At 36.4% G+C, this 13,065-nt stretch overlaps 1 protein-coding gene across 6 annotated transcripts in view; it reads right to left on the bottom strand.

Annotated features, from left to right (window-relative positions):
• The window catches only part of ASAP1 (ArfGAP with SH3 domain, ankyrin repeat and PH domain 1), a 161,157-nt gene that overhangs the window by 47,413 nt on the left and 100,679 nt on the right, over positions 1-13,065 (bottom strand). For all 6 annotated transcript variants that reach the window (XM_064442082.1, XM_064442087.1, XM_064442085.1 and 3 more), the window contains 5 exons: positions 11,946-12,021; positions 11,037-11,123; positions 3,802-3,902; positions 3,310-3,379; positions 709-796 (listed from right to left, as the gene is read on the bottom strand). In XM_064442082.1, the coding sequence (XP_064298152.1) occupies positions 709-796; positions 3,310-3,379; positions 3,802-3,902; positions 11,037-11,123; positions 11,946-12,021 (422 nt within the window). The remainder of the gene's footprint in view (positions 1-708; positions 797-3,309; positions 3,380-3,801; positions 3,903-11,036; positions 11,124-11,945; positions 12,022-13,065) is intronic.

Raw genomic sequence — 13,065 nt, 5'->3', positions numbered from 1 at the left:
GAACTGGGTATTACCCCTCACATTCAAAGGTTTCATAGACTGTCCTTGTAAATACAGAACGTTGGAACTGTTTGTTGTTTAATACTATATATGTAAAAGCTGCAAATAGTAAGTTGACTCATCAACTTCAAAAGGCTTTTTAAAATCAGACTGGATACAAATACCTGCTATACAAGACCAAAATGGGAAGAAGGGAAATCACAGGAGCTTTAACGCTGAGAAGACAAGTCTCCACCCATTTTAGACAAACAAATGCATATTTGAAAAAGACGATAAAAGAACAAGAGAAATTGGGTTCTCTGTGCCTTCCTCAACCTCCCAAATAGCACTCAAAGCTGAACAGACAATGAAGGAAAACCAAGATGAAGCTGAAGTTTTTTCCATTCCCTGGTGGAAACAGGATTTGTATATTCCACTACGCTGTTAAACCTCTCTCTGAACTTCGGAGAACAGCACACATGCTGCATTTCATGACTTGTCACAAATGAACAGTATTTGTGTCACACATACACACAAAAAGGTTTCTTCATTCATTTGTCTATTCAGCCCGTCTTTGAAACTAGAGGGATCTGACACTCGTGAGGTGCTACATGTATCTGGATACAGACCTGAATTTTGAACTGTAGCCTTATTTTTACTCAAAGTATCTTGTAATGACATTTTTAGAAATCCCACATAACGCAAGATGGTACTAAATTAGCTACATACGTGATATTAGATCAAAAGACTTCTTATCTTCAGCATTTGGCTTCACCTGGCAGGTCAATAAATTCAGTTTAGCTGGTTGCCTGTTGGACTAAAAAGAAAATTTATTTTACTTTAAAAATGTCTTGATTCAGGATTATTTTTCCTTTCTGGGGAGTGGGCACGCATGACATTAACTGAAAGAGTGGGCGTGCATACACGCAGACCCTCAAAACGCTTGAGACTGGTGTGACTTTGTCTGACTTAGTCTGTCATAATGGACAGATTTTAATTTTGTTCAGATTTAACAATCTTCATGACAAGTCTTCCTGACTATTTGAAAGGGATTAAAGGCTTCCAGCTGCATCAGGGGAGGTTTAGATTGGATATTAGGAAAAATTTCTACACTGAAAAAGTGGTCAGACACTGGAACAGGCTGCCCAGAGTCACCATGCCCAGATGGAGTCACCATGCCCAGATGGAGTCACCATGCCCAGATGGAGTCACCATCCCTGAAGGTATTTAAAAGACGTGTAGACGTGGCACTTCAGGGCATGGTTTAGGAGGCCTGGGGGTGTTGGGCTTACAGTTGGACTTGATGATCCTAGACGTCTTCTCCAACCTTAATGATTCTATGATTCTGTGAATAAACTTTTATTTAGGATATGCTAATACTGAAGTGTTTTACCGTATTTAATAAACAATGGTAAAATTATTATGCAGTTTTTCATTTCAGCATATCCATATTCCAATTTGCCTCCCATTTTAAATAAATCAAAGCTATAATCCTATAAGTGGGAAGCTGGAGATCGGGACTTTCAGAACTTGGAATAAATACAGCTACTAACATTCTCTGCTGTAATTAGGTTACTTGATAGGTTACATGATAACTAAATGTGTCTTTGGACTACTGTGGGTTTATACAGGTTTATCAGGAACCATAGAGATACTGAGTTAAAGTTGCTACAACTGGCAGATATAAACTGAACATGAGAAGTCAGTTGTCAGTAAATACTTCTAAACTCAGTTTTGGAAGTTGTTCATGTTAGAAATTGTAAACCAAATGTAGAAGTAATGCAAACCCAGCAAACAAAGTGCATTTTCCACATTGTCAAATATTTGTCAGAACAAGCTCATCACAGTATTTTTGCTACGTAAGGAGCAACAGTTCCTTGAAGGAAGAAATATGTGATCGGAGTCTCAGTTTTCAAAGTTTAGTCTTGAATAGACTGCAATGATCTGAACTTTCCATCATTATAAACAAGAAAATTACTTTCCTCTTGGCACTGCAACAGAAAAGAGCAAATGGACTGCTTTTACACAGCTACATACAAGAAAAGGAAAACTGCTATCAGAAGTGCAATTCCAAGAATTCTAAATTGGCAAGTCTTGAGCTTATCAATACATAATTTTTTTAAAATGTAAATTTAAGATTTAAATTTAAATTTTTTAAAAAATTTAAAATGGCCAGTGCTATCAGGGGCAAAGGGGGAAAAAAGGGTCATGAAATGGGACCATCTCCTTTAACAAGAGTAACTCCTGTTACTCTTGTTTGCAACAAGTGTGTGTCATACTGCCGCAAGACAGTTTTAGGACTGCCTCCACCTTGATAACGTTGTTGCTCACTCATGGTTTAGCATTCCTACAAAGATACTTCAGACGTGCCCAATTCTCAGAACTCAGTATGACCAAAACTTTCAAAAATTTCACTTTTAGTTGAAAGCACTCAAAATATTAACACATTCACTCATCTGTCAGACTCCGTAGGTAACATCTAATATCAAACACTTCCCAAGTTTCCAAATTATGTGTTCCACAGATATACAATGACAATTATTATGAGCAAAACCAGTTGAGGTATTCATGGAAAAGTCTGTTCAATGTATTTGCCAATTTCTTACCAAACTATTGATAAATACAATTAAGTATTAAATCAGCTGTCATAAGCTATAGCAGTGGGGAAAAAGAAACGAAGAAAAATTTTAGAAGGCTAAAGAAGAGTTCACTTACTTCCTACAGTCCAGAGGAAGTTTGAAATTAACTTCAAACCAGCCTTTATTCACATTTTCTCTCCCTAATTAGTTGAACGATTTTAAATTTTTTACAAAATGAATGTGTAGGCATTAAAATATTTTAAGTAGTAACACAGACATCTATGTATGAGCTAGTCATTGGTCTTCCAGTACAGTCAACAGCCAGGATTGAGTTTATAACACGACATCTGACCAAACCTACCCAGACTGCTTCAGCTACATTGACCAGCTCTCCAGTAGCTAAGAGAGGAGTCTACAAGATATTGCTCTGATCTGCACTGGAGACACTTTACTTTATTCAGATGAATGACACCCCGTATCTCAAAGGTAACGTAAGAACAGGTGTACTGCTCTGATTAACCTGCAGCACTGCTCCCACTAGTGCTCAGCAGCGGACACCTACAAAAAATTTTAACAGAGCAACAACTATAGCAACACTGCCATAAGTCAGTCTCCAACTTCTGATAATCTGACAGTCAGAAGCAGAAGTGGCCTCTTTTTTTTTGTAATAGCAGATTAAAAACCAAAAGATTCACTGGAAAAGGATAATGTTAATTTATTATTTTAATAAAAAAGTATAAAAATAACTTACCGTTGCATGTGATATAGTAAGAATTCCATTTTTAACAGTGCACTTTCTTCTTTGCCATACTTTCCTTAACCTACATAAGAATATCAACAAAAAAATTCAGTAACTAGACAGGATTTCAATGCACATGTTAATCCCATTAATATTTTTAGAAGATTAGCCTTGAGAAACAAACAGATGCAGTCAAAATTTTACTAAATGCCTCATCAGAAGTAACTTGGAGATTTATGACAGGTCTTAAATCATATTTTAGAGACTTATCAAAACAATAGCTTTCTTTTGAATATGACTTTTTTTTCCTGATTGCTTGTCATGCTTTCTGCATTTACTACATTCAATTCAGATCTGTTCAGATTTGAACTGTGAAATTCTTGAGCACGTGAGGCACATGCAGTAGGAGAACGTGCCTTAAGCACCCACAGTACAACACAGTGAAAATCAATGCAGAAACATGGTAATAGTTCTCACTATGTATTATGCACTCCAAGAACATACCCATCACTCTTCTTTAAAAGATAGCCTTTCTTCTCACTGCCATATTCCTTATTCCCCTGAAGCTGATGCATACTATATCCTCCTTGCCTGCTCTGTGAATCCTAAAAAAAAAGGGGAAAACATTAATGTCTCCTGACATGCACATTAAGTTTTCCTAACCTTTAGGCCTATTTTACATTATTTCTCTTCTCTATCACAACTTAACAAATTAATAAAGATTAAAAAAAAAAAAAGAAAAAAAAGAGAGAGAACTAATGCATGCTTTACATCCACAGGAGACCTTGCTTTTACATCATGTGACCTTGAACTAACTCCATGTTCAAGATCAAATGCTTAATGAAGTAAGTGAAAGTATATTATGGATGCAGATATGCATCTCAAAATAATGACCCTCTAAAATACAGAAATTTTATATTGCTTATCTTATAATCAAAGAGTAGAAGGCTAAGATAAAATTTCAAAAAGAAAGCAACAGAATGCAGCATGCATATATATAGAAATACACATATATTAACTAAAAAAACCAAATGCTAATAATCACTGTACTTTTTATCCAATTAAAAATATATATTTAATTCATGAGTTTTAGTGAATGAAATCAACTGAAATAACTTTTGGCCTGATCTAGTGAAACAATTAAGTGAAATGTATTAACTTGTTTATAAGCACATCAGAAAAAAAAAATATCCCCAAAAGTTCATTAAAACATTGACTTACTCTCCTAGACTTCGATCACGAAAGGCAAAAGCAATACAGGAAAGAGAAAGCAAATAATTTAAAACAAAAATTATTATTTTATTTAAAAAACATGTCCCTTGAACATAAATTTTATAGTCCCCATAGCTAGCAAAACTATTTTTGCGCTTTCTAACAGCACGACTAGAAAGAAGGCAAGAATTACTTTTTTAGGCACACTGGTGCTTTTTCCCCATCAGGAAACAAAACAACAAAATTCTGTGCACCTTAGCATATATGACATTTGCTTCAAAAAGCAACTAAGATGACTACAGGATCAAATATTACTAAATGTCTTCCAGTCTTTATTGCATTTAAATTGCCTAAGATGACAGCTGTATTGCATCCTCTACCAAACTGGAGCTAATTGTGAATTTCCATTGAAAAAGATCAGGCCCAAAGTTAACTTTTAATTTTTGCAAATCTATATAAAGAAGTATAATTAAGGAGACACTGATACAGTTTTAAATGTAGCTGTGAAACTATTATCTGCAAAATATCTGAAAAAATCCCACAAAATGAAAAAAAAATCAAAACAATGGGAAGTTCAACTACTCCTCTGGCAATGACCACTTCTCTTTCAAAGCACAGTTTCTTATGATTACCATCACCAATATATATTGAAGATTACTCCCTCCTATTTTATTCAGGGTCCTTACAACTGTTTTTCATTTTGTAACAAAATCGTCACAGGAGTTCTGAAAGAAGTGCTTTGGTAAAGCTGGCAGTTGCGGTTGGAAGCAGCACGAAGGCTGCTACGTGCAGTGTGCTGGTGGCAGTAAGTATTTACACCATCACAGTAAGCAGTAAATTTGTTATAAGGAAATTTCAAACCCACATTGGAATTAGGGTCCTACTGGTACTAGCATAGGAAAGAACATAATGAGCTATAATTCCTGTTCCAAAGAGCATATCAGACAGATTTGGGGAAACAAATCAAAATGTAAAGAAAGAGTTAACAAAACAGACACAAAACATGATTCTAAAGAGAAGCTATATTCAACTTAAAGCTGTTAAATTACATTTATACCAATAAGCCCACATTAAAGGCCTGATTTCCTTTAAAATTTAAGCCTCTTAACATATAAGCATTTTCAATACATAAATACTTTACACAATTAAAATTCCACTAGTATCCCTTAAAATACTTTCCCCCAGAACTTTAAACCATAATCATTTTACAAAATCAGATAATTTTTGTGCAAAGTAACAAACTGCGGTTAACAAGACAGCACATAGTGGCAGCAGGAGACATTGCATGCAACAGAGCCCAGTAAATTGTACTTGCCGTAGCAAAGCTACGGCACGAGCACTTCTGTGCAACCCAAGGTTCAAAGATTGACAAGATGTGCTTTTCCAAGAACCAGGTAATTGCAAAGATTACAGTAATGGATTTTTCATCGATGAAAGGACAGTCACACCAGCAAAATGTGTAAAAGCATTAGACGTTCATAATGCTAAATAAACACCTGGATGCATGCAACAGTAGAACAAGAGTTGCATTACGGGATCTTGAAAGTGTGAGGAATGAGGTTAGTTCATGTAGTACATAAGTGTTTTTTTCCTGAATGAAAGTACGGGTGCTGAAGAGTAATTTTTCCATACATGTTATTTTAAATTCAAAAAGATCCTAAACGCTTTAATAGATTTAACATGCATGCAGGAATCTCTCTGTCATCTGTGACAGCCGGTCAGTCTGAGATGGGTAGGAAGTCTCGCTTATCTCATGGCAACTCCAAAGAGGTTAGAGGTGGCAGAATTTGCAATTTGGGCAGGAATCACTAGTTTCAACTTCCTCCTCTTGCACAAGGGTCAAAGAAACTTAAAACTACACACAACCATGGCCTCAATTTTATTATTTCTGTTTCTCTGCCAAACTAATTTTTGGTAAGAATACTTCTGAATCTTTAAAAATCCACCAGAGAAAATCCCATTCATTTCATGTTCTTCAGTATTACCATTAATCCATACATTTTTTCCAATGGTGAGATTATAATGCATTAATATAAGGGGGAAAATGTTTTCTTAATCACAATCAACCAGGCCATCTGTCACAGTAATAAAGCCCAGCTTTATGTACTTGAAGATTCAGACACACTCCACAATGGAGACCTGACTGGTGAAACTCAGACCATGTGTCCTCAAGTTTCGCTGTCACTTAAGTAAGGAGTAATGAACGCTGGCATGCTATTTCAGGATTAAAACACTGAATACCTAAGTAAGAGACACCGTTTTATCAAGCTTTTCAATATCTGCCAGAATCATCACACACTGACTCATGTACTGTAGCAGAATCACGAGTGAAAGTCGTCATGCTGATTTTGAACGAGGCACTTGAATATCAGTGTCATCAAATGGTTATTTTATCCAAAATAGTGCATTCTTCCATTACAGCAGATATCTCTCTCTCCTAGGATTTGCCTGAATATCTGAGAATCATAATAATCCTCCTTTTCCTTCTAAGACACAATTTCAGTTATCTGCACGCCAAATTCTTTATTTTTATAATCATAACTATTTATATAGATATCATACATATATACACACAGTTTTTCAAGAGTCCTAGGACTCGTCTACACTATAACTGTAAGTCAAAAACGTTGCATAGTTTATTTTGGTGATGCCTGTAAAGCTTTTTTATTTCAATATGTATATCTAAGTTTCAGAATTTAACTTGTTTAATTTTTATATTTCCAATGAGGTTACTTTCCACTGAAACAGAGTAATTTTTACTAGATATCCAAGAAATAGATAACCAAAAAACCTAAACGCTACATTTCATTTAATTGGTCTGCCTCATAATACTCTGTGAGCAACTTTTGAACATGACTTGTACTGTATGCAGCAATGTAGGTACAATACACGGCACCGAAGAACAACCACCCGTTTGTCCTACTTTATTTCCAAGAGCTGGCTGATTACCAAGTAGCTTGAACTTAACACAGGCAGCAGCCAGGAGAGGAGGAGGTATTTTTCTTTGCTTCCCAGATAATCAGCTTGTGGGAAAAAAAGGTACATGAGAAGAGAGCAGGTCTTGTTCCTCTGTGTGTTGGGAATCAATTCATAAAAACACTTTCAAATTTAAAGTTATTTCCAAATGGCTCTTGAAATCTAATGTTCTCTGTTCAGCTTTTGGGGGTGAGGATGGAGAGCAAGCATGAGTTACGTTCATAGTGATTTATAAACTAATGGGATTACAAATGTAATGCCTATATGGGAAGCTCTGTAAGCATTACGGAAGAGATCTAGTAGGTCCACATGCACACTGGAGATGGAAGGAAAATAATACCAAACAGAGCACTGGGAAAGGCTGTAGAGTATGAGATAAGGGAAAACTGAGTACTAGAGAAAGAGCTGGCAGGTCTCTTATCATTCGTAACATCAAAGAAATTCTAAAAACTACGTACAGTGTGTTGTAAGGTTGAGTTGTTCTTCAGAACAATAGGATTAAAGATGCGGAGAGAGCAACAGCCCTCTGGCCTACGTTTATCCACAAATATACATCTGCCTGCCCAGGTGGCCAAGAAGGCCAACAGCATCCTGGCTTGTATCAGGAATAGTGTGGCCAGCAGGAGCAGGGCAGTGATCGTGCCCCTGTACTCGGCACTGGTGAGGCCGCACTCGAGTACTGTGTTCAGTTTTGGGCCCCTCAGTACAAGAAGAACATTGAGGTGCTGGAGCGTGTCCAGAGAAGGGCAACGGAGCTGGGGCAGGGTCTGGAGAGCAGGTCTTATGAGGAGAGGCTGACGGAACTGGGGTTGTTTAGCCTGGAGAAGGGGAGGCTGGGGGGAGACCTTATTGCTCTCTATAACTACCTGAAAGGAAGTTGTAGTGGGGTGGGTGGTGGTCTCTTCTCCCAAGTAACAAGTGATAGGATGAGAAGAAATGGCCTCAGGCTGTGCCAGGGGAGGTTTAGATTGGATCTTAGGAAAAATGTCTTCACTGAAAGGATTGCCAAGCATTGGAACAGGCTGCCGGGGGAAGTTGTGGAGTCACCATCCCTGGAGGTATTTAAAAGGCATGTAGATGTGGCACTCACGGACATGGGTTAGTGGTGGACTTGGCAGGGCTAGGTTTATGGTTGGACTTGATGATCTTAAAGGTCCTTTCCAGCCTAAACAATTCTATGATTCTATGACTAGAAAAGCACACATAGGCAAGTATTTGAAAGAAAAAAAAAACTACCACCACCACACTCTAAGGAGTGACTCATCAATCATTCCTTATTAATTGTGATTCCACCGGAAATAATTTACTAACTTCAAGACATTTATCTACGCACATTAGCCATAACTATAATGTGCTACCTACAAAATTACAAGAAAGCCCATAAAAAACACTTACTTTCCCCAGTTACTAAAGTCCTATTTTTGAAGAAATTCCAGAAGAATACCAGGAAAGCAAAGATTAGTAAACTTCACACCACATAAGGAATATTAATGTAAGCTACTTTTAAGAGTACATTTAGTATTTTATATACTGGAAAACTGAAAAAAAAGAGTGCAGTTTTGGTACAGAAATGTTACGTCTCAATAATCTCCTGGAGTTCTTTGAAGGAATCAGCAGTAGATACACATCAGGAATCAGACTGATACAATCTACCTGGACTTTCAATTGGTACTTAGTGTTCCTTATGAAAGAATTACATTGCTACTGGACAAGAGGAAAAGTCCTCTGATGAGCTAACAAGATAAAAGCAGGAAACAAACGAGTTTCACAGAAAGCTGTGCCAGCACATGGGGAGTCTAACATTAGAACAGCCTAGAAAAGGGTGAACAGTAAACTGTCAAAGTTTGCTAGGTGGTATTAAATTATTCAGGATACCCAAGAATACTGGAGAATTTCTCAAGGACATCACAACAGTAAGTAATTTCACAATAAATGACAGGTGAAGATCAGCATAAACAAATGCAAAGTGATGCAGAGGGGAAAAGTAAGATACTGTGAGTTGACTATTAACATTCAGAAAGAGGATGATATGGTTATAGTTTTACAGCCGATTAAACATTACACACCTCCTCTGCACTAAGCGCTGGTCAGAAAACGAGTCGATGTTAGGACTTATGAAAAAAAAGATCAGAAATGATCTAGTGATGCTATCATAAATTCACAAGCACTCCCATCTTTAGTACGGTATGCAGCTCTAAAAGTTCAAAACAAATAAAAGGAAAAAAGATTTATCCACACAACATGTAGCGATGGTAAGACAGACACAGCTGTAACAGAAGCTGATAGTTTACACTGCTTCAAAAAGCAACTGCACAAATTCAAACATGGTAGTAGAGAGACTACAAAGACAGTCATACTACTGCTGGGAGGGTATTCTGGGGAAGTATCAGTGTTTACTGCCCTGCATTTTACTCTAAACATGGATGATCGATTGCTGTTGGAAACTTGGCTGACTCAGTCCATCTGGTTGTAAATTATGTTATGTTTATTTGATATTAGCAATACTGCCCAATCATACGTGTTGATGATCATATACATGCAGCAGAATGGCATCTGTCTAATGTTTAACCATCATAATGATTCATATTTCATAACTATTTAATAAGCTAAGTAGACACCTGGCAAATACTAATGTTTTATTTACCTAAGAGAAAACTGAACAGAGTGTAAGCGATCTTTTCCTAAAGGAAAGCCACCCTGCTTCCACCCCCACCCTCCCAACACTCCGCTTCACCACAGGATATCCAGTACTTCTGACTCTCAGGCACTATGATTTGAAAAAAGTCACAATATTATCCCAAGTAAACACTGTGATATATATTATATCCTATCTCCTAGTTCAAGGAGTATTCCAGAACATCTGCAATGCACTCTGCATGTTCCCCTTTCACTTCTGATACCAGTGTAATCGATGATTTATTATTCTTTTTAGTTGCCCTGTCTCAGCCACTTCTTTCTGGCTGCCGTACAAACTTTCTTCCTTCTTATACAGTATTAGCAAAAAGGGTTTGGGAAGGAGAACAACATCACAAGATCCGTGTGAGTTAGCAGATTAATAGTAATACGGAAACCACACGTAAAGGCAAGCCTCCAGTTCTCGTTCCAGCTTACTCAGGATCACCTTGGTCAGGAAAATCCTGACTACAGTCTGGCTGGAGGATGGCAGGACACAAAAAGCAGTGTGCATCCAACCCCTTTATATATTTTCCTGAACACTCATTCTTTATCATAGTCAAGGATAGGATACTGGGCTAGATGAAGCATTTAACCAATCCACTACAACTGTTCTGATAGTACATTAAAGTAGTATATTAAAATATCAAACTACACAAAAAATAATTTATTTTCATATATAAAATGGAAAAGGAAAATTAGTCTAAAACTACTGTTTGTTGATAGTTGGACATTCTAAATATTAGTTTCGTCATAACATTCAAAGCTCAACTCTTCTGAACACATAACTACACAAATTGAACAGCAGTTAAACCGATTTCTGGATACAGAATGCATAAATTCACATTATCTGAGAATAACATGTCTAAAGTATTTACCTCCTTCTGATCAAGCTGCAGAGAAGATTTTATCAAGTCACGAAGAGCAGTAAGTTGTTTCTTTTCTTCATCCTGTGTCTGCTTTATCTATGGAAAGAGATTGCCATTATATGCTTTCTGGATGCAACTTTAATTTTTTTATGCATTCCAATATACCATTTCAGTTGTCCTGAGCAACCAGCTCAACAGTTATGCGTGTCTGTAATGTTTGAGTTTATTTTCATGGACTAGTCCATTCTTATGTATTCAGCTTCTCTACACGTATTACTTGAAAAGCAAGCTAAAGTGTACTTACAACTCCACATGCCCTGTTCTGTTACGCTTTAATGGTTCACTACAGCTAATGCAACTGAATTAATCTCTGAAATATTAAATAACTCCAATAAGCTTGACAGATGACTTAAGGAATGAAAATACAGTTTAATTTAGCCACAAACTGCAGCAGCAAATGGGATTACTGTAATTCTTATTATAGAGTACAAAAGCACTTGGGTGACACACGAGCTTTGATTCCACATTATTACTTGCCTTCCACGAACATCACAAGTTAATTAATTCACGAACTGTGGTGTTATCACCAAGCACTTTGTTCTGGAAAAATGCTAGTGGTAGCTAAAATTGGTACTAATAATGTAATCTGATTCAAAGATTCCCACTTTAAATTAGTTTTATTTGAATGCAGCATTAAATTAGTAGTAGAATGAAAGCTACTCTTCCTAATAGCTGCAAAAACAGAATACAAAGTTTAAGATAGTCATGATGTTTTTCCTCAGGCTAGTTTTCAAAGAACACACCTTTCATTTATAAGATACAAATGAAATATACACCTTTGTAGTCATATCTAAAATGTATTCGTATAAAGAAAATATTTCAATTTTGAGACATTAAACTACTTATAAGTAAACTTACATTATATAAGTCAGCAGCCAACTTTTCAATATATTGTTTAAGTTTATCAGCTGTTTTCAAGCCATCTTGGAAGAAACTATAATAAAAAAATACCTGTGATTTATCGGGAATACATGTAATTCGTAACAGAAAGCAGACTGTCTTGCAGAGAAAAACAGTAAAGCCGATAAAACTTATCCAGCTCCCCCCATGTTCAGAAACAAAACAAAAAAAAAATATCACAAGCCCCAAAACCCCACTCTATCCCAGTGTGAACTATTTTACAATCGATCTACCCACACGATGGCACAGCTTCCACATTCCTCTAATGTAATACAGTTCAGAAAGGTCCGACAGTTGCATTTCAGTCCAAAAATGTTTGATTTACTTTGTTGATTTAATCTCACTGTATAAAAATATACTAACTTGTGAAGTGTTTATTTGGCTCATTATATGAAGTAGCAACATACGAAGGGTTAGGTTATAGATAAACAGAAGTTTAACCTCTACCCTCAGGTATTTATACTAAATTAGAAATCTGAATGAAAACAATTAACATTCATCACTATGAAGCTTCCTTTTTATTTCCTATTGGATTTTTGCAGGTGGGGGTGGCTTTTTTTGTTTTAAAGTATGATATCCTTCAGCTGTGGAGATATACCATTGTGGCTTTAACAAATACCACATTAGAGAGAACATAGCTTAGCTTATTTTTATGACCATTAGTCAACATGTTCCCTTTTTGTAATTTCTAAAAATCTCTTTCCTGTATTTGATTTAATTAAAAGTTCCTGTATGTTTGCCTCCGTGGTTCTACTGATGACAAGGAAATATCTTACCAGTTTCACCTCAAGGAATTTCAAAGAAATGACTGGCTTTCACAACGGTTTTAAAATTTACAGAAAAAACGCCCAGAACTTACTAAATAGAATAAACAAGCTAGTTCTAAAATTACATTCTAGATCTATGCCTCAGGAACTGAAAAAATTAATTTTGTACACAGCATGCAGGGTTTTCCCTTGGCCTCTTTCTCCATTGCTCCCCTGCCTCACTCACTTTCATACTCTCTACTGAAAGACTGCAGCCTAATAAGATGAAGTTGCAGGCATATGGCAGATTATGTTATGATAAAAATTCCTGA

The sequence above is a fragment of the Phalacrocorax carbo genome, chromosome 2, assembly GCF_963921805.1.
Source record: "Phalacrocorax carbo chromosome 2, bPhaCar2.1, whole genome shotgun sequence".
Lineage (NCBI taxonomy): Eukaryota > Metazoa > Chordata > Aves > Suliformes > Phalacrocoracidae > Phalacrocorax > Phalacrocorax carbo.
The sequence above is the reverse complement of the archived record's forward strand: the minus strand, read 5'-3'. Positions and strand labels throughout refer to the sequence as shown.